The sequence below is a fragment of the Chaetura pelagica genome, unplaced genomic scaffold, assembly GCF_000747805.2.
Source record: "Chaetura pelagica isolate M959 unplaced genomic scaffold, ChaPel_1.0 scaffold637, whole genome shotgun sequence".
NCBI classification, from domain to species: Eukaryota; Metazoa; Chordata; class Aves; order Apodiformes; family Apodidae; genus Chaetura; species Chaetura pelagica.
Window position 1 is genome coordinate 1,472,352 of NW_009953950.1, and position 22,058 is coordinate 1,494,409.

Consider the following 22,058-nt stretch of genomic DNA (forward strand, 5'->3'; position numbering starts at 1 on the left):
TCCTTGCCTTCTACGTCAGCTGTGGTTTCCTAATTGCTTTCTCCCAAGCCAGGCATGGGCTGCCACTCGACAGGGTGGGCTTGCACTCTCCTGGCTCCACGTTGCTCCCAGGCACTTCTGCCGCTGGTGCGACTCTGTTTGCCTTTCTTCCCTCGCTTCGTCCTGTAATTTTAAAGATCCTTCCCTAAACCCAGCTCAGCCTGCAGCCACACCAGCACTGGAGCAGATGGGGGGAGATTTTGGGAACACCCTTCTCGGCGCCAGCCTGGTCGTGTTGGCTGAGAGCACTTGGGAAACTGCAGCCTCCTTTGGTCCGGAGAGGCTGCCTCTTGTCTCCCACCAGCTCATGGTGCCAGCCTTTTCCAGTCTCTCTTATTATTGCCAGCAAAAGAGTGTCAGATACACCCAGGGGCCAGAAATGCAGTAATTCAAGGCAGAAGTCAAGGAGGCACATTCCCCTTCTTGCTCCAAGATCTCCCAGTGTTATTTCAGAGCTTAAATGCTGACTCTGCAACTCTGTGCCTTTCTGCATCACCGCAGCAGTTCCGGAAGCAACGCCCATCCCCCCGCCGACTTAGAACTGATGGCTCATTTACACAATTTAGAGGGAAATGGTGAAGAAGTCCCACTTAAACTTGGCCTCCACATAACATACTGCAGCAGTATGCAGTCCACAATAGCCGGAGATGGCTTTCTGCCCCACGCACATCATGTGGTGCCAAGCTCAATTCTGGTTGTGACCATCCAGTTCCCAGTGAAGTGTAGTTGCTTTGTGTATGAAATAGATAATTGTGCATGTTCCAGGATTTTTATTGTTTGTGGAAATCTCTGGTTATTTAGCACCTCAGAGAAACAAATTCTGTAACATATTTGCATGTGGATGATTTTTCTCTCAGGCAGTTCATTGCTTAGCTTTTGGAAAAAATGTGGGTTTTTTCCCCCTTGTGTTGTAGTGGGTTTTACTGTATCTGTCTCTTTCATAACTCTCTCTGCCTTTCACAGACTTTGGATTGAGCAACTGTGCAGGCATCTTGGGTTATTCTGATCCATTCAGCACCCAGTGTGGGAGCCCAGCATATGCAGCGCCTGAACTTCTGGCAAGGAAAAAATACGGGCCTAAAATAGATGTTTGGTCCATGTGAGTTACTTCTCTAGTTTATACTTCTCTAGTTATGTTATTGCTGTCATCGTTACCCATTGCTCAAATGAGAAGCCTTATTTGTGTATTTGGCTACTCTGAGCAAGAAAATAGGTTTCATTTGTGTGACTCTAAACTAAATTGCACAGCTGTTTTGTTCTGAAATAGATCTTTTACCTACCTGTAAAAGATAGGTAGAACATATAGCATAGGGAGATTGCAGTAAAGAACAGCTGTTGATCAGTGATGTTCAGACACAGTAGAAGACATGGCTCTGACACAAGAAGGCCAACAGCTTTTTTTGTGTTTTCTTCAAAGGATCCTCAGGCATTCAGAATTACAGTAATTCCCAAGTTGAAGTTTTTGGAACACTTGGGAAATGTGCAGTACTGTATATGAAACTACTACTGCTAAGAAAAATTGGCCAGAATCTATATATTAGAGTAGGACCTGCATCAAATTCATCCCTCAGTTTGACTCAGGAGGTCCCCTGTTGCACTTCAAGGCTCTTTAGAGCTTCCCCTGCTGAAGTCTAATTTGCAGTCTGTCCTCGAAGGAGACCCACAGCTAAATCACCCAGTGGCTACTGAATGTCTCACCTCAGCAGTAGGACATCTGTCCATATCAAGGTTGAGAGTACCAGCCCTGAGGAATTCAGGCAAGCAGAGCACAGTCATTCTTTTAAACCATTTAAATTTATCCAGAAATAATGTCCTGTTCCCTTTTTTAATTAAAATATTTAAAAAATATGGTTAACTCCTACCCTTTCTCATAGCTGAACAAATAGTGTTTATGATAACAGTTTGTGATAGCTCACTGGTTTAGTTTCTTTCTGTTCACATATGTGTATTCCATAGACTGGGGAAACAAACTCCCAAAAGAGAGGAATTCCACTCAGATTGAATTTAAATCCCTTTTAAGAGAAAAAAGGACAAGAGTGCCCAACCCACTTTTCATCTCTGACTTTGCTGGGCATAAACAACAAGTACATTTTCTGCTCTGAAAAATGTAATTGTTCATACTGGATCTTTGGGCTGCACCAGCAGCTGTGGTGGTCACCCTTAGGCACTAATCCAGGACCTGTGATGTCCCCATTGGTGCAGGCATCCCTTCCATACCGAGGACAGCACCAGGACAAGGCCTCCAAAAGCAGCATGTGCCACTTGATTGTGGCATGGCATTTAGCTGAGGAGTTGCCTCAGAGCTGGGCTCTTCCCTGTGGCTCCCAGCTTATGTTCTATGCATTGTGTGACCCTCCATAAGATAACATTTGGGAATTCTTGCTCAAATCATTGTGTGCAACAGAAGAAAGAGCTTTCTTTTGTCTTCTTTAATAGCTGTCAGACATTAAAGATGAAGCACAGTCACTAAAACCTAAGCTTCAGTTTTTCCTTGTTCTTCATAATTTTGCTTTCTTTTTCTCTGTTTTCTTTTAGTGGGGTGAACATGTATGCAATGTTGACTGGAACATTACCCTTTACTGTGGAGCCATTCAGCTTGAGAGCTTTATACCAGAAAATGGTAGACAAAGAAATGAACCCTTTTCCCACCCAGCTCTCCACAGGTAATCAAGGGGGTGTGATAGTACTGGTTCAGATCCAGTTGGTCAGAACCATTGGGTTGAATTCTGGGTTGTGAATCTTGCTCCTGACATGGCATGCTAATTGGGAAAAATACTCTTCATTTTAGTCTCCAACAGATCTGCTGGAGTTGTTGTAGTATAACTCCTTTTGCTTTGACTTCTAACTCCTTTTGCTTTGACTTCTGTATTTAAACTGGAGAAGTGCCAAGTTGTGCTGCATATGAGAGAGGAACAAATCTGTGAAATTGCTTTGGTAGAGTAGTTGGTCAGTTTTGCACATTCAGAAGATTTTAGCATAGGGCATGGATGCATCTACAGATTATTTTGGAATAACAAATTCCTGGCCATTGTCATGACTAAGACTAAATGATAAGCTGCCCTGAGTGATCTCATATTTATTCTGGAATAATGACACACACAGAACGTTATTTTGGGACAGTGGCCTGCAATAACCTTTGTGCCTTCACAAAATGCAAAATTGTTGATATATTAGTATTAGAAATATTCATTCTTGCTTCAAAGCCATGTCACTAGGCAACAGAATAATTTTTCAGCTTATAGCAAGACCATCATCAACATTTGGAGCAAACTCCATTATGTAGTTTAGTTTTAATTCTGTATGCTAAATTTGCTGTTCACAGAGAGCTTCTCCTTATCTGCTGACCTGTTTAAAAGGGATATTTATTCTGGTTAAAAGATTGGCAAATAGGAAAAAGATATCAGAGCATACATTTTCACTCAGTGCTCTAAGGATGGCAACCATTGTCATGGGGGTAAGAGAAAGCCTTTGAAACTTGTGTCACAAAATGAATTCTCCCAAGTACAGATTTGCCTGTAGTTAGAAAAAGGAGGCAGTTAAGGGTTTCTCACACAGGTTACCTCTCAATCAAGTGGAGTATGTTATTCCTTGTTTACTCAGCCTCTGTATGAGGTATACTTTTCTTGCCAGCAGTTCATATTGCTGGCATGTTGTAAAGTGGTAGGTTTACAAGTGAGCTGGGATGCTGCAAGTCTTGACGTCTATTTGATGCAATTAGACTGTTTGGTATTTCCATTCTGGAGACTTCCCCTTAGGATTCAGTTGCACAAAATGGCTATTTTAATGTTCTAGCACATGCTCTAAAGCCCCACTGAGTAAATTAAACGAAAGTTTATACTGACTGCTTTGTACTGTACTGATCTAGATGCCAAATCCTGCATCAATTGCAAAATTACTCTTTAATTCAGGGACTTGCATGTCATAATAAACGTTTTCCATGTTTGGCAAAAAAATTACCACACTTACCTCTCAGAGTGAGGTTTTTACCAATAAAGAGCAGTTGTGATGACTCTGTAGTGTCTTCAACCTGATGGACTGTTTCCGAATTGTAGTTTTCATTCAGTCATCTCTGAGCAGAAGATTTCACTGACTTCACTGGAGTAACTCATCTGTTAAAGGCTGAATCACCCACTAAAGGCCTGCAGAAGACCAGCCAAAAAGATAACATTACTTATCGCAGGTTTCCTTTTGATGTTTCATTCATCCTACCATTTTATAATGGAGATCAAATTTTCTCCCAAATGTGTCTCTGTAGCATTTGTGGCTCACTGACATGAAGGTCTCCAGTGAAAATGGTGTTTCATTTATCCTGTGACAACGGTAGCAGCTTGAACTCCCAGAGGTGATGGCAAATTAATGGTATAGATTTAAATGTGTTAACCTTTACTCATTGTGAACAAAGGTACATATTAGTTCTTGATCTAAGTCAGCAGCCTTGCACGTTCACTGGCACAGCAAACTGATTGAAGATGACGTTTGGGTCAGTAGCTAGAAGCTTGGCTCCTCTGCCCTGCCAATTGTTGTGTTCGTTAACTTCTTAGGTTTATGTATCTTCTTCTTTGATCGTATTTTATTTTTCTGTAAATTCACATATAGAGTAGACATTTTGTACAGAGTCTATTTTGCTTTTTCAGTAAGTTGTCTTGCAATATTTTATTTCACAGTTACTCAACACACAGTCCCATCATAAAAGCAGCCAGTCTTATCACTAAGCAAGAGTATATTTTATTTGTATTTGTTAAAACGTTGGGTGAACTTGAGCACCCTAAGCAACTGTGTAGCAACAGGGAAAATTTGGAGTTAGTGTTCGATTTTCCCATTTAGGAAACCATTTTTCATCAAGCTTCTTAAACAACACAGCTATCTCTATTGATTTTAGTTAAGCAGAGTTCAGTTGTTCTGCAAATTGGTCTTCACCTCTCACACATTCCTTTTTTTATCCTCAATTTACCACTTCTGTGTGATCATAGAATCACAGAATGCTGGGTTGGAAGGGACCTCAAGGATCATCTGGTCTAACCTTTCATGGTTCATAGTTTTCCTTCTGGAGCACTGAAATGAAGTAGAGATGAGTAGGGGCATCATCTATCCATGCCTGTAGTTTGGAAGAAGGATTTTATTAGGTGGACCTCACTCATGGCTTGTGAAATGACATGGCATTTTCTCCAGCTGGTTTTGTAAGCAACACTTGTACACCTAATTTTAACCAGGCACACCCTCACAGTGGGAGCAAGACACCAAGTTGGCTTCATTCATGGAGAGGAAGATGAAGGCATCAAGAGGTCTTGGAATCCCCATTGAAGCACTCTCCATTTCTGGTCATCACTGAGCTCAGTTCAAGGAAGTTAAGAGAGAAATGTAGTTTCTCATTATGCTGGTTTCTCATTTGTCAAAAGAGTAAAGTTTGCCCCAAAATTGTGTCATGGGAACAAAATTCCACTGAGTGAAGGTCACTGGCTAATCAGATTTGTTCTGTCCTTGAGCCTGTCATGAATGAAGCCTCATGCAATGAGCCCCACAGGGTGGTTCACAGAGGCCTTTGTTCGCCAGCCTGCTTGGTGCAGCAGGAGAAACAGCTTTAGGCACATACAGTGGGTCCAGAAATCAATTGGACGACTTCATGTTTGCTTCCTGGGGGTTTAACTCTCTGTCCCATAGCTGTGAGGCTAAGTAGAAAAGGCTTCTCTCCTGCCCATGCCATCTGACAGCTCAAATCAGCCAAGGTGCTGTTTCTCATCTCCTCCGTGTCACCTGGGTCCAGTTGGCAAGGAAGCCTGTCCAGGGGGGAGTCCTCTATTCAGAATTAGTTTTTCCCAGTCTGGCTCTGTTGATCTTTGTGGTGCTTCACAAGCCTCATTTAACTACCTGCCTTTTGCCTAGGGGGGAAAGAAAAAAAATAATATATTTTGTAAGGACGTGTTAGCTCAGTGGGGCGCTGAGGGTGGTGGTGATGGGGAGGAGAGTGTTTGTTTGGGAAAGGGTTATTTACTTTGCTCTGAACCCATGAGATGCATGTGGTTTCTGAGACAGGGGAAGTACGGGAGAGAGAGGAGATCAAATGGAAAAACAAGGGATTTGTTGTTTGCCATAACAGGGAAGTCTGCGTCAGAGAGGCATGACATGGAGGCACTTGGGGCATGCAGAGAGCAGCCGTAGCAGCAACTTTCAGCAGGTTTATGAACTTGGATGTGGGCTTTTCCTGCTGTTGCTGCAATATTGCTGTCATAGGAATAAAACAAACACTGGGACAGATTTAAAGTAAAGTATCTCACATAAATCAGCAATTTGTGAAGACAGAACTTAGAAAAAGCCCAGTCGATACCTAGCTGAACTGGTAAATACATAATTGTAACTCTCTCTTTTCCATATATTAACTTCTTGACAGTAGGCCTGCGTTGAAACAAATAGCCTCTCAGGGCCCTCTCCAGCTGATACTTGATTTTTAGCAGGCTGTAGAACACTGAGGTTACCCAAGCTCTTAGGAGTTGGCACCCATCACATCTAACCCTGATTTTTGGGGGGAGAAAGCCTCCCTCCCTCGTCCACCTCCCTGGCCCCAGTACATCAGCCCCACCATCCCATCCTGTACTTCAGGTGAGGGGTGATGTGGGTGGACTCAGGGACATAAAAATGCTTGTGGGGACAGCCAGGCGAGCACAAAGGAGGGCAGCCATCTGGTAGAGGAGAATCCGTGAAGAACAGCAGCTCTAAACCTAGGTAAACGTTTATGCCCTTTTCAGATGAGGACATGGTGACCTTATGGGCGGACATATTCTTCTCCTTAAGTTGGATGTGGGAATGGGGATTCATGAAGGTTTTACTCTGCTGCTGGCGGAGAAGACACACGGTGGCTGCTGTGCCTCAGAGCAGAGGGTGTGGTGCCGGGTGAGCGTGCTGTGGCAGCAAGACCAAAGGCCTGGAAAGCTGAACAGAGGCCTGGCTCAATATTCCCAGTTTTCTAGCATTGAGGCATTAGCACACGCTGCTCAATGTGCTTGGTAACACAAGCCTTTGAGTGGTTTGTGTTGCCTGTGCTGAGCTGAAGTAGCTGTGTGGGCAAGGCTTGCCCTGAGCACACATCCCAGAGAGCACTGTCCTGTGCCACAGTGGTCCTGCTCTTCCACTGCCCGAGGCAGCTGTGCTAGCAAGGAGCTGAGTAGACATGACACGCTCAGGAGAGCATAGGAAGGGAACCATAGCTCTGCTGTGAAAGAAGTTGGAAAAAAGCCCCTAAGGTCCTCTCCATCTGACCTGGAGAAAACTCTGCCGCAGCGATCACTGCTGCCTCTTGCTTGCCATTTACTTCATTTGGGACTCATTTGGCATCATCTCACTTGACTGTATCTCCTCTACAAAATAATTTCAATCTTGGTTTTCCCAGAATTAGGTTTCTTTAACTGTCGTGCCGGGAAATTGTAGAAGACATAGTTGACTCTTCACTATCTTGTAGCTCATAAACTGAATCTAGCCTAGATAATTTCTGTAATAAAGACCAGACCTAATTAAAATAGAATTTATTTTCAGCTCAGGTATGCACTTCTTTTGAGGCCTTATGCAAATCACTAGATTTCATTGCTCCTGATCATATAAGAAGCATGTGACTTAAAAATATCAGAAAGGTACTTTTGCGGGTTTTTGCAAGAAACTCCTGCGGGATGGTTGAATGTCACTGGAACTTGAAGGTTCAGTATATGAAAACAGAGCAAAGCCTATTAATTTTACTGAACTATTTTAATTTGACTAAAACCTCCTGCAACTGGTTGTAGGTTGGATGGAAGCCAGGAGAGAGCTTGTCCTTATAATGTCAAAGGGAGCCAATTCTCCATGTCTTTCCTCCCAGCTCTATGTCCCTCCACTCACCCCCAGTTTATCTCCTTCTACTTTAAATACAGATTGAGTGATTTGCCTCTGACCTGACTCCAGCCTCTTGTCCTCATACAAAAGCTAAGTTTTGGTTAACTGCTTGGAAACTTCAAACAAGCTCTGAAACAAAAGGTGCTTTTTCTCCTCTCGTTTATGACTCTATAAATCATTGTGACTATAAATCATTGTTTATTTTACTTACTAATCTTGTATCAGATTTTCTTTTTTCTCAAGGACATTAGAGCATACCGTAAGGAAAACGTTCTGTTTTAGTGTGCTCTTGGTCAGGCTACACACCTGTAGTAGCTCAACTACCATGTTGAGTCATAAAGCATATGACATACCTGTTGTTTTTCTTGATTTCTTCACAGCGGCCATAAACTTTCTACGATCTCTACTAGAGCCAGATCCTGCAAAGAGACCAAACATCCAGCAGGCACTTGCAAATCGATGGCTTAATGAGAACTACCCCGGGAGAGCACCTCCCAATGTCACATATCCAAACAGGTACTGTGTGGAAGAGTGGAGAAAGCCTGACAGTGTGTATGCACATTAAAATGTAAATGTCTCTGACGTTGCAGTTTCATTCCTTGTGTGACAGCATTTTCTGGGCCTGATTGTGTGACTCTGTCCAAAAAGTTGTTAGATTCGCCATTGAATATGTGTTGCTTGAAATGGTAAAAAAACCCCAACACCTTAATTTGCAGGGTTGTCTGGAGAGCAGATCATATTGATTGATTTGCTTCAGACTTTGGAATGGATATGAGGGACATCAGTTCTGATCTTATGCTTTTTTGCCATACGTACATGAGGTTCTGTGGGTTAGGTAAAAATACAAACTGTCATGAAAAAGTTCAGAGTTTAGTGATCTTGCTCTGTTGGTTGTTGATCTTGAATACCTGTGCAATGCTAAATGCACTAATACATGCAAACAGAGAACAAACCTGATGGCCAGTCCAACATCCATCTAGGGAAGAAGTAAAAGAATGGTACCTGTGGCCCACTTTGGTTAGAAATAATCTTGCTTGACTTCAAACATCTGCCATGTAGAGTTGACATATAAACCATCCAACCAGACCTCTCATTACAGTCCATGGAGAGAAATAAGGGCACTTTTTATAGAATTATTAATCTGATTTTTTTATTCTGTAGTAGGATGACTTTGTGCCCAGGAGATCCAAGTTCCTCTCCAGTGACTGGAGCCTCAGGCAACTCACTTAGACATGTATGTCTATATTTGATCAGATAAAACCTTTCGTCTATCAAAGCCATCCAGCTGTGTCTCATACACGATTGTAGTACCTGCAGAGGATTCACTGTAGGAGTTACTAGCTTGCCAAAATCCTAAGTAATGCTGAGGCAAAGACAGCAATTTAAAGCCTAATTTTGGTGTTTAAAATTTTATAGTGCCCCAAAATTTCTGTCCTAACCTGCTAAGAGGAGAGTCCCTAAGTGAAGATCCTAACTTCCCCACTGCAGTTTACTCAGTTGCCAGTACCAGATGTAGCATATGGCTAGGGGCTTGACAGCTTACTTTTACCTGAACATCTGTTCTACTGTCCTTCACCCAAAGATGATTCGGTGTTGACCAACCAGGCCATCTCTTTGTGTCGGTGTCCTGAAGGACTTGGTCTCATAGGCATGCTTAAGCCATGCATACAGCCAGCCTTCACCATTCAGCCCAGATTGCAGCTTTCCTGGTGACAGTGCCTTCAACCCACTTTCTCCTCTCCTCCACCACTAACCAGATGAACAGGGTGTGTTTCAGAGCTATAGGTCCAACCCCTGTGGGGCTGAGAGGCACCTACAGCACTCCTTTTACTACTGACACAGGTGATGAGTGCTTGATTATCCTGAGACCTGGGCACAGGAAATCAGTGTGAGCCCTAAATCTTGGGGCAGCCTTTAGGAAATTTTGGAGACCTTTCTCTTTGACATTGCTGTAAGCTGGCTTACAGGTCACAGCCTACACCATCTGGCTTTGTACCTGAGCCACATCCTTTTTCCCTCTGCATTGGCAGGGAACAAACATTCCTAATTTAGCAGCAAGAATTTCCCTTCCAGAGGCAGGGTCTTAGTTTTCAGTTCCAGCATTATGAAGAATCACTGTGACTATGCCTTTTTTTGACCTGAGAAGAATAACAGATCTCCCCCTCTCACAATATGGTTGGATAGATGTTGAGCAGCTTGGATGCCTGGAGGCATCACTAGAGCCATCCACTGAAACAGGGAGGGCAAATGTGAGACTAACTGTCTGCAGTCCTCAGACTTATGTGGACAGAATATAAAGATGCCCCCTATGAACAACTGTTTTGCAAGGAATAAGAATGAGAACAGGCAGACACATTATCTTGACATTACTGCACCAAATTTAAGGGCAGTTGAGTTAATCTGTGTAGTATGCTGTCTAACAAAAGGAAATCTGAGTTTCCATGGCGCATTGGGCTGTACTGAAGTATGGTACATATGAACATTGTATGGTAAAGAAAGGGAAAACAAGTGTAAACTGAATGAGTCATTAAGCTAATGAAATCACTGTCATAATGAGTCTAATCAATCTACTAAATGTGGCATCTGTTACGTGAATGTAAGTGTAACTGAGAGCTGTATGGGTAATTTAATTCTTTTCCTATGTGCATCATCTGATTTGTAGAAAAGAGGAAGAAAAGGCAGAAATAGGGTTTGAATGTGCTTTCACAATTCATTTGCATTTGTAGGTACATTTTCATGCCTCTGTGACTTCTTGACTTGCAGTTGTCAGGCTTTAGTCAGGTTGTGCTGGAAGCATCCCTTCTAGAGGCTGCTCATTGCTGTAGTTGGGTGGGTGACTTACAAAAGAGGCTGGCCTCTACTAGACAGAGTAGCTGTGCAATGCTCTTTATTTACAGACTGCCCGTTCATCATTCCCTTCTCAAAGCAAGCGAATCAAAAGGAAGAACAGAAGAAAATGCAGTGACAAATTATAGAGCGGGCATATGCTTATTCATGCGTACATGCGTATATGGTAATGATAATAGTCCTTCCCTATTATAAGCACTTTTAAAGGAAACATCAGCTTGGAATGCTATGCTTTGCTGTTGAAAAAAAGCCAGTTACTTTTTCTTTCTTGCTTGCTGAACTGCTATTCTTATTTGGTCAAAAAACAAAAGAAAAGCAGAAACTCCAATCTGAGCCCACATTTTATGTGAAGCTGTAAAGGATAACAGCCACAGAGATTCTTCCTTTCACTTCATTTCTTTCATAGGTTTTCTTTAGTTTAATTAGTTGTTGCACTAATCTTGACCTGACTAGATTATATTGTACTGAAGCATTATAGGGAAAATATAATGATCGTAATATTTAAAGACATGAGTAAACTCTTTTGAACCAGGACACTCAGAAACTGTCACTAGATTCAGCATTGACAGACTTTCTCCAAGTGTGCAGACGTGGGTAAGATGTATCAAAATAGTTCTGAAAAATCCACTACTGAATTTACAAGGAATCCCCCTCCCCTCTCAATCGTACTTTCTATAACACAAGCAAGAAGCTGTGTTATGTTCTTGCAGTGCTCTTCCACCATTTGGGGCCTAACACCCATTGTTCCCAAGACACTGACTTGGTAGGAAAAGAGAGAGCATGGAGATAAGACAGAAGAACTGCAGAAACAGCATTTTCTGGAGAATATTCCCCCAGGCTTTTTATAAGTTTGTTTTTATTAAAGAAATTCCCTGAAGGCAAGCAAAAATTGCCCATTTTGCTGAGCACTTCAAGTAGAAATTGCTTGAGTTTCGTTTGCTGTCCAGATGCTTTAACAGGCAATGGCAAAGATAAGTTTTGCTTTTGAACTTCAAAAAAAACCAACCAACGCCAAGCATTCCTTAGCTGCAGAATGAATGTTAATAAGCACACCAAGTAAAGGAAAATAGTTGTTTGAGATTTTCCAGACTGTGTTTCACATCTTGTCAAAGTCGTCTACATCAGACCCAGACTGCTGTCCAGGCATTCCTCACATCACAGGTGCACAGGACAGGGAAACAGCAGGGCAGGAGTGGGAGAAGTGGAGAACGATCCTTTTGAAGGGGGAAGGGAGGTTGTGAAAAAGCCTACAACCTAAGCTCCCCTAAGTTGCCTTAGCCATATAATAGACTTGCTATTAGGAACAAGGAATATCCTTTAGAAACCAAATGAAACCCAGCATTTTTTTGGAGATGGATGGGAGTTGACGGGTTCATCTGGGAAGGTGGCCAGCACATTTAGGGGTCGAAATAGGAGCAGAGAAAATCTGGTTCTAACTTAGACTGGGAAGATGCTTTGCTGTATACACAAAGCTGCTGAACTCCATTTATTGCCCTGGCTGAGTCTGTTGTAAACTTTATAGAAGGGCACATACATAAACATGTCTTGTTCTTGTGCTTTTGACTGACATGAGTATAGCAGCAGTTTTACCATTTTGAGAGCTGCTGTAATAACATCCTCTTGTATGACCCAGCATGAAATTCCCTAGCTACTTAGTGCACAAATATTGTGCATCAGGTAAAGGGTGAAACTGAAAGCAATTGTGTTTGATTACAAGAAAAGGGTCATTTCAGGAAGCCAAATGTAGCCCTGAGTTGGATTTTACCTCTTCAAAACCAGCAGGATGATCTTGACAGTCTTCACTGGTCAGAGTAAGAGTAACAAACAGCAGTATCCTGAGTATCACCATGCTCCTTCTCATCAGAATAGGACATGGTGGGGAGAGTGCTGTTCATTCAGCTATTACGGCTTCCCATGGTGCCCTGTGGTTCCCTAATAGCCTGCCCTTTTCATGCCTGCTCACAGGAGGAGAGAGCTAATCATTCCCACTCTGCTGAGCCTTTCAAGCCTCTTCTTTACGCTCTGCCATGTCCCCTATGGCTGGTAAGGCTCTCTTGCTGGCAGGACAGTATGAAGGACATGCTCTGCCTCTCTCTGCAGAATTCACCTTGAGGACATCAGCCAAAGTGTGCTGCTCCATATGACTGAGAAGCTTGGCTACAAGAACAGCGATGTCATCAACACTGTGCTCTCAAACAGGGCAAGTCACACCCTTGCCATCTACTTTCTTCTTAATAAGAAGCTGGAGCGCTACTTGGCAAGCCTTAGGGTAAGTGCTGCTTACTCATTTTGTAGCAGTAACCATGAAGGGGAAGTATTCCTCACAAACGAGTAACAGTATTTCAGGTAAGTATTCACCGGGTTGCAGAGGAAATTGCTGATAGCTTCATGTCTGACAAGTCCCTGATTCCATAGGAGAGCCCTTCTGTCCAGGCAGTCACCATATAGAAAGCCAAGAGTTACTTGTGACTTGCAGGATACTGTGTGCGTATGTTGAGACAATTCTGCTGCTTGAAATATCAATAACACAATGTAATTTGATTCAGGAATCAAGAGGAAGCTTAAGAGCTATTAAAATGTTGTTTAGTTATAAAGTGAAAACATAGCTGAAAGTTTCTAATATGAAATAACATTAATATAATATCTCCTGGTCTCCTACTGACCTTCCTGGACCCCGAGTATGGCTTGGGGGTCAGAAAGCCTGTGTCCAGGTTTGCACAGCAGCTTTCTCTGGGGCAGGAGTCTGCTGCCACATGTCACCCTTCCTTGTACATCCAGGGGAGCTGAGCTGCCCAGCCATGTTTTGTGAGGTACTTGCTCAAGTGCTAGGCTGAGCACAGCACACAAAGACAAGGTGCATCTTCTCTTCCCTGGGCCCCTCCACGTGGCTGCCTGTGGGTCAGGGGAGGAGTCCCAACTAGTTGTGGGTCTGTAGGCTTCTACAAAACTGCATGGGAAGAAGGGTGGGTTGTAGGGAGTTTTCTTTCTAATGTGTCTGAGTCTTGGCAAAACTATGCCCAGTGGCTTTCTGATCTGACAACAGCTTCCTAGTTTTCTTCTTTTCTCAGTTCTTTCAGCAGGCTTGTTTTAATGATAATGCCATCAATGCAATGGACCTAAATGCACCATCTCTGTAAGTTGATTTGTCTCCAGTGAAAGCCAAGAGTGGATATGGTTCATGACGCAGTAATTGAATGTTAGTTTTCTCTAGTTATCTTAAATATTTTACTTTTTTTGTGCTTTTCTCTCCACAGAAATCTGAAGGCCAGGACAATATTTGCCACAAAAACCAACTATACCAGATAGAAAAATACAAGACAAATAAAGACTCCTATGAGGTAAAGTTCATGAAAGCTCATTAAGGCACTTTGAAAGCAGACTGAACTTGAGGATCCCTGGCAATTGTGATTAAGGCTATGGGTTTCTGGACCTGTGGAGAAAAAAAAAGACCTGTGGTCTTGCCTGTGCAGGGCAAGTAATTCCCTCAATTTCTTTTTGAAGGAACAAAAAGAAACCCCCTAGGGTGGAAGTGTAAAGCTTTTATAAAGAAAATAAAAGTTCTAAATGCTCTGTTTAGCAAAATAATACAAACTTCTTCAGGGCCCTCCCTTGTTTGTTTCCGGGTTGCAAGTTGCTGGTGTTGTACAAAGGCCATAACTGTGTTGTCTCAAGACCTTGATGGTGTAGGGCAGAGAGCTTAGTGACAGCGAGGGTGTCCCTCCCTCATCACCTGGCATTCCCGGTGTCCTGAGTACTAGGAATGGTGAAACTGTATTAGAAAACTCTGCCCAGGTTAGTATTTTTTGCTTCTTAGTGGAAATGATACAGAACTAGCCCACTGTATCATGAGGGACGTGATATTGTATCATGGCCAGAGAAAGATTTAACCAGGTTACCTTTCTGCTGGTCTCCTGTCTTTTTGACCTCATCACCTGGCATTCCTGGTGTCCTGAGTACTAGGAATGGTGAAACTGTATTAGAAAACTCTGCCCAGGTTAGTATTTTTTGCTTCTTAGTGGAAATGATACAGAACTAGCCCACTGTATCATGAGGGACGTGATATTGTATCATGGCCAGAGAAAGATTTAACCAGGTTACCTTTCTGCTGGTCTCCTGTCTTTTTGACTGCAAATAGAGAAGGTAGTTTGTATGAGAAGAATACATATCAGATAAGAGGAGTTTTCTCATGGCTGGATTTTACTTCTCTGGCTGATTCTTTGCCAAGCACTAAGAGTAATATGAGCTGTGCAAGTGTTAACTACCAACACAAAACAGTATTCCTAAAGAGTATATCTAATTCAAAAGCCACTCTTCAGTGCTGGATTGATGCTCTTACTGCAGGTGCAGATTTGTATCATGCCTGGTTTTGTTTATTTTCAAGGCTTGCTTTCAGGACAAGCTGAACTGTAAGCCAGATGGACATACCAGGGCAAAATACTTACCATTCTTTTCTTACAGAAGTCAAAAGCCACCTTACCTAAAATATATCATCAGCAGTGGGTAGACTCAATGAGTATTCAAAATGCTCTTAGACAGTTCATTTCAAGCTGTTGCATGAGGCCAAGAGAGTAATGTGTGGTCTGGTTTGGTGGTGGTCCTGAAATCCCCTACACCCCTAGAAGAGAACTGGTGTTTGATTTCTGTAAGGATAATTGAAAATCTAAGAGTAAAGGCTCCCTTCAAAGCCTCTCCTGCACTAGGAGTTAGTCCCAGTGGAGGATGAGAGGGTGTAATTTCTTTCTTGAAATAGTTACCTTGATGCAATCACAGTGCAGGCACCATGATAATAATATGGTATATTCTAATTCTGCAGGGGCATGGCTGAATATAAAGCATGTTTATATCGCTTTAGCTGTATTTGCACAAGTAAGTAAGTGTGTTACACTTACTGTGTCAGGACAATTGCAGCAGCACACGTGGGTAGACACTGACCCTGGGGTGCTACTGCTGTTTGTAACCATGGCAGACACCTCTCCTAAAATGCCTGCATGTGTATGATAACACAGCCCTTGTAGTGTCTAGCTTGTGCTGCTGGGATCAGTGAGAACTACTGAGACTCCTGGATGGGGATTTCATAATCTTGGGCAGATTCCTGAGCTGCAGATAGAGTCCCCTTATCACCTCCCATTTCCAGAGGGAAACCGGGAAGCACTGGTACCTAGGCAGACACTGCACAGAGAGCATAGCTGTGTGTTGCCATGGGAATAGCAGGGAGGTAGCTGATGGTATTTCTTCCACCTCACTTCAGAGATGTGAAATAAAGGACTTCACCCCCCGGAGGGATATCCAACTGCCTGCCAGCAGCACTGCCTGTTGCTGGGGCAGGCAGCAGGGTGTGTGGGCAGCGGCCATGCCCAGCTCCTTTTCTCCATGAGGTTTCTTAACTTGGGGTGGTGGGATTGGTACGCCAGTGCTGAGGGTGCTGGGTGCTGCTGCAGGTGCTGAGTAACCAGGCTGTTTGTCAGGCTGATTTCACTTTAGTTCTCAGGGTGGGTGGGCAGCACAGGGAAGAGGGAGGAAGACAACAGTCTCTCTCTCTTCATCTCTTCTTTTTTTTATGGAGAGGCCTTAGGTGATGAGTGGTCATCCCTGCAGTGAGTATAGGGGACCAGCACTGGGGATACTTCCCTCCTGCAGGGTAGCCAGTGGGCTCAGACTCAGGGAATTTGCAATTTTTTAAGAACTTGTGTCATCGTCTTATCACTATTTTAGACATGGCCAAAGCAAATACCCTTTATCTTCCTCCCTAATCCATTGCTGGGACTGAGAGTAGGTTTTTGGGTCGAGGTCAGGACAGGAAATAGCAGAGGATGATGTCATGCCAAACCAATTCAAGTATAACCTACCGGTACAACTCCTGCATTGTGCGACATTACACGGCTGTGCACGGTACAGTGAAGAGTGAACTTTTTAACTCCCCTGAAGGAAATCTTCCTTTCATTTTAAAATATAGTAGTATGTGGCACCTTGGGAGCTTAGGATTTTGGTCGTTTCCCCTCCGAGAACCGTCGTGTAAGAGAAGCAATCTTAATAAACTTTAAAAATACTTGCAAGACTATGTGCAGCATTAATCCAGGGCAAAGTAATTCATTGCTAGCACTGGACATGTACGTTTTCTTGGGTGCTGTAACTATATGGTATGACTGTGTTACTGCTGCTTGTAAAACATAACAGCACTGTGAAGGCAAAGTCAGGGGCACTTGGCAGGTGCCTCAGAGCAGTGGTGAGGAGCTGCAGCTTGGTTCTTGCACCATTAGGCTAAAAATATTGCAGCGTTGAAACTTCCTGCATTCTCACAGATGCTGCTGCAATTTACATGCAAATTCTTTTCTCACTTTTCCAAAATAGTGGAAAGCCACTAACAATCTTGATCAGCTCCTTTAGGCTTAGTATAGTCACCACTTGGTCTCACCCTCACATGTACCTTTAAAAAAAGGTAGTTGATAGGGCCCAGACTTTGCTGAACTTGGCAGCAGAGTTTCAGTGTCTTAAGAGGAAAAACAGTCTGGTGGGCTCAAAATTAACTGTACGGCTCCCACTGACTCTATTGTTACAGGATGTTACTCACACTGCATTGTTACTATTATTGCTGTTCTTATACTGTTGTCATCAATAGTGACTGTGCTTGCCAAGATAGTGCCTGGGACTGATCAGATGTTGTGTTGTTCTAAGCACAGCACGGGCAGGGGAGGAAGAAATGCTCTGTGCCGGAGGTGTTTGCAGCCTCTAAAAGCAAGAGCAAAGACATAAGGTGAATGAAGACCTATTACATAAACAAAATGATGATAGCTCCAGAATGTGTAGGTTTGTTTCTGGAAGGATTAGCCAGCTTTAGCTAGCTAAGGGGAAGTAAGGTGGAGGAGATAATGGATGGATGGAGAGAAGACTAGGGACCAAAAACACATGTGCAAAACTGATACTGAGGTAAAGGCAGTGAGGACCTCACAGAGGGTCTCTGGTTCTCATTCTCCCAAGTCACCTAACCTCTTCTGTAAAAAAAGTAAAAACCCCAGCTCATGATTCACTGAAGCTCTTCTTTCCCACTCAGTAACTTGAGAAAATTCAAAGGTTAATTAGCCCAATGGTGCCCAGGCACTGTCTGTGCAGGGGGCTGAACTCTGAGCTGGGAATCATCAAAACGGGTGCTGTGCAGTCATTTTCTTCTTAGGGATCTTGGTATGTTTCCAGAGCTGTTTAGTGGCCCAAGAGAAGCCAAGCTGTCTTTTGTGCTTTTCTTTTCCTCTCTCACATGTATGCAAGTTACTTTGCATTTCAGCATTGTGATAAAATTCATGTCAATGAACTTTCAAAGGCAAATCATCACGAGAGCCAGCCCTTTGTCAGTGCATAATTATCAGAAAATCTACATGCCTCAGCACATAATTGGGTGAAGGAACTTCTTTGCATTTCAAAAAAAACACCTTGTAGTTACAGTGACTTTTCAGTAGGACACAGCAAAACACATTGCTTGTATGAGAATTACAACCAAGCAAAGAAAGTCACATAGATGCCCTTCTAAAGAAACAACCCCAAAGCAACCAAAACAAAAGCCCCTCTTCTTTTGGAAAGGCATCTAAAACCATACCATACAGATTTGTTCCAGACAGGTGAGAGATTCTTGAAGTCTTGGAGGGATAGAAAAATATGGGCCACAAATTTGATACCTGATTTTTGGAAGTGAATAAGACTTTTGGCTCTCCCTGAAATCAGTGGCAGGTAGAGAGTGTTATGCAGCTTGGAAAATCTAGTGATGCATGTTGAAAAAATGATACAGTTAATTTCAACTGTAGAACAGCACTTTGAAAATGTGATTCCTCTTCAGAATCCTACTCCCGGGTTCTGTTTTTCCTCTTGTCATCACTGGAGGTCAAACCAGTCTTTTAGTATATATGTGCTTGCAATCCCACCTTCAGCTACCTTCCCTGTCATGAAAAGGAGTCAGGGTTCAGTGAAGGGTTGGGTCAGTAATTCCTCCCCCCACCCCCAATGTCTTGTGCAATTGCAGAGATGTTGTAAAAGCAAGGCCCATATTCCTCTGGATCTTGTTTGGACAGAAGATAGCTGTCTCAAAGAGCTTAAACTTGTTTAAAGCTTTGCAGCTCACCTTATCCAATGTGAGAGGAAACGCAATAAAGAGAAATCAAAGACCTTTTCTTTGGTGCTTAAATAGTTGAGACAAATTTCAAGTATGGAGGAGCACAAACCTGTATCTACTTGCTCCAAGGAGGTCTCCTAGGACAAATGGCCTCTGAAGAGAAAGTTTTCCTTGTCCTTTAGTTTTCCAAAACTGACTTTCATGCTGTGTGAATGTCAGAGCAGATGGAAGCCAGGAAATCATGTCAAACAGATCAGAGAAAAACGAGACATGGAAGATTTAGTTATTCTGAGTAGGCAGGGTAAGTTCCTTGTAAGTGGACAGTTCCTAATTCGGCTTTGGTAAGTGGTGTGCTTATAAGTCTGGGGTTCATTTAAACTTCCCTTAAGTAAACCAAATTGTTCTTGTTTGTTTTACAACTTGAAGGACAAAAAACTCAAAGAACAAGAAAAGAAAGGGGAAAGTCTTCACCGTCAGCTCCCAAAGAAAACAGAGAAAAGTCCAGTTTCATATAGACAGCCTTCTTCCTGTCTTATCTCACAGATACAGAACACCAAGGCTCTGCTGAAGGACCGGAAAGTCACCAAGGCTGGAGGTTCGGAGAAAGGTCAGTGGGAGAAATACCAGTGGTTTGTCCTTGTGTGCATGTGCATGCAAGGGGCACACGCTGTATTAACCGCTGTGTCTTGTGTGGTGTGTGTTTGTTAGTATGTAGTTATGGGCTTGCATTGGCTGTCTGCTCTGGATTTGGTATGGGAAGGAGGATTAGATAACGTAGTAAAACACTGAATGAAGCATCCTGAGGAAGCCATGATGATGTTTAGCAGTCAAGAGTGCTCACTTGTACTTCCCTTTTTATTTGATAGAATTCCCACAGTGTTTTAAAAAAAGCTTTCTTTCCCTATTTATATGTGCTTATACAAAATCATCTGCACTTCACACTGGCACTTTGAAAGCATCAACACCCACCCCAGATCACTGACAAACCAAAGCTGGTAGACAAGCTTCTTCCTTCTGGGGAATGTGTTTTGCTAAGAGAGGACTAAGGGACAGCATGAGAAGAAATCACTGACCGTGAGGAGAGTGCCAGTAATGGTGACATCCTGTAGAAACTGAACAGATCTTCTCCGCGAGCTGTTTTGTTTTATGGGGCCAAATCCTGCAAAGATTGTTCCATTTATATTCAGTCCTTGCTGGAGGAAGATTCTCACTGAAGTTGATGCAGCAAATTTGTTCCAATTGGAACAGCCTGAATCTGGCTGGTAGTGCAGCTACTCCATATTTACACGTGTGAAACCAAGAACAGATTATTTTCCAGAATGCAGAGGAACACATTAGGGATTACCTCACTGTTGTCCCTTACATCTCTAGGTATGTCAATGAATACAGTACCCAGACCTGGTTAAAACCATGCAAAGCTGTGTTAAGAAAGCAGAAATGTCAGATTTCTCAAACACGGCCTTAGAGGATATAATTAATACAAACAGCTGAAGACATCTGTGGTTTTCCATTTCATGTCCTTGTCTTACTCAGTTTAAATGCTCTTCCTGCCTTTGAGGAAAGTGGCAGATAAATTACCCATGAAACAACAATGTAAGTATCAAATGAGAGCCAGGGAATTAGGTTCTGAGTATATCCCTGAGACCATTTGTTTTAGCTAATGCATTTGTCACGCTCTTCTAAAATTTGTTAAAGGTGATGTTGGAGGCTGTCTGCTGTAAGGCAAAGAAGACAGTGCTATTACTAAATGCAGTTGGCTCTTCTGGTTCCTTTTCTGATTGCTTTGCAGACTCCAGCGGTGGGGTAAGCCCTTTCCACGAACCCCTGGCAACCAAGACAGGCTGTGTCACTTCCAGCTCCCTGGAGTACCTCGAAGTCCAGCAGCCGCCCCCCAGGACCCCTCGGCTCCTCAAGAGGCAGGAGTCCCCGCAGCAGGAGCCAGCCCGGCTCGGCAGCCGGGCAAAGGACTCTCCTCTCATCCTGAATATCGTGCACTCCTTTGAGTCAGTCGACAGAGAGGACCAAATAGACCAGGTTTCCCCCTCTCATCAGTACAGGATTTTAGGCTCTCCAATGAATTTCCCTTACAAAAGCTCAAGTGAAAGGACACTGTCCCCGCTTTTCCAGCCAGGGAGTACATCCCCCATCCACCCCACCCAAGTCTCTTTCACATATGAAGAAAAAGCATATCCAACAAAAGAAGAAGCAGTGTCCCCTACTCAACTGGTTTCCAACAACCCCTTGGGCAGCCCTAACTGTGTTAAAAGCAGAGGCAGATTCCCCATGATGGGGATTGGACAGATGCTGCGGAAGAGGAACCAGACGATGCAGTCGGCAAGCGACAAGCCACTGGAAGCAAGGATGCCTCAGCTGCAGCAGATGAGCCCCACGCAGATTTCCTTCAATGCAGCAGATGCTGTCAGCGGCCAGTGTTAGTCTGACATCCTGGGATTTGCACTGCTGTTCTCTGGAACCTAACCTTTTATACTTTTAACAAGAAGGGAAAGCCACAGACATGTTACTATCACTCTGTAATACACTACAGTGGTCCAAAGCAGAAAATCAGAGATCTGCTCGGAAGGAAAGAATTGTCCTGTGTATTAAAGCTGAAATACAGGGGCTCAGCTTGTGCTGTTAAGAAATATTAGCATTTGGCATCTGACTATACAGTAAAACATGTCTTGAAAGAGCTGCATGACTATGTATTTTTGCCACTTTCTCTAGATTGGGAAAGCAGCAAGCGTTGATGGTTTGATTCATCAAGGTAATTGCGTGGTGCCGTGAATGCCAGTCCCATCCAGGAGTTGTGGTAAGACTGTGTGTCCTCCATCTGCCTGTACCACACAGTACCTCATACTGCTACAGGCATTATTCACATGGCTAGACAAGTGGAAAAAACTCAAGATACTATGTCCAAAGTCAACTTGCTAACAAGTACTGCCAAGAAGATGAAGCTGGTAGAAGCCTGAATAAAGGCACAAGTGATCTAAACACTCAGAAGAAGCCGAGGTACTGGAAGCCAAAGCAGATTTTACTGGTAATTACATGAAGTAGCTAATAACAGAATCAGTTTTTTCCTAAAGAAGATCAGGATTTAATGATGTCACTCAGAAGAAACATGATTATTTCAAAACAAGTTTCATCCCACGGAAATGTACCGTGCTGGAGTCCTGTTCCTTTCACATGGTGGGTCTGCGAGTCAATGCTTCAAGCAGTAATGCGG

At 43.2% G+C, this 22,058-nt stretch overlaps 1 protein-coding gene across 1 annotated transcript in view; it reads left to right on the forward strand.

Moving 5' to 3' along the window:
* The window catches only part of HUNK (hormonally up-regulated Neu-associated kinase), a 42,695-nt gene extending 21,424 nt beyond the window's left edge, over positions 1 to 21,271 (forward strand). Inside the window, exons 4-10 of the mRNA XM_010001828.1 lie at positions 1,003 to 1,138; positions 2,575 to 2,702; positions 8,274 to 8,409; positions 12,841 to 13,009; positions 13,995 to 14,078; positions 19,262 to 19,442; positions 20,625 to 21,271. Coding sequence (XP_010000130.1) covers positions 1,003 to 1,138; positions 2,575 to 2,702; positions 8,274 to 8,409; positions 12,841 to 13,009; positions 13,995 to 14,078; positions 19,262 to 19,442; positions 20,625 to 21,271 — 1,481 coding nt within the window. The remainder of the gene's footprint in view (positions 1 to 1,002; positions 1,139 to 2,574; positions 2,703 to 8,273; positions 8,410 to 12,840; positions 13,010 to 13,994; positions 14,079 to 19,261; positions 19,443 to 20,624) is intronic.
* Positions 21,272 to 22,058: the final 787 nt, after the last annotated feature.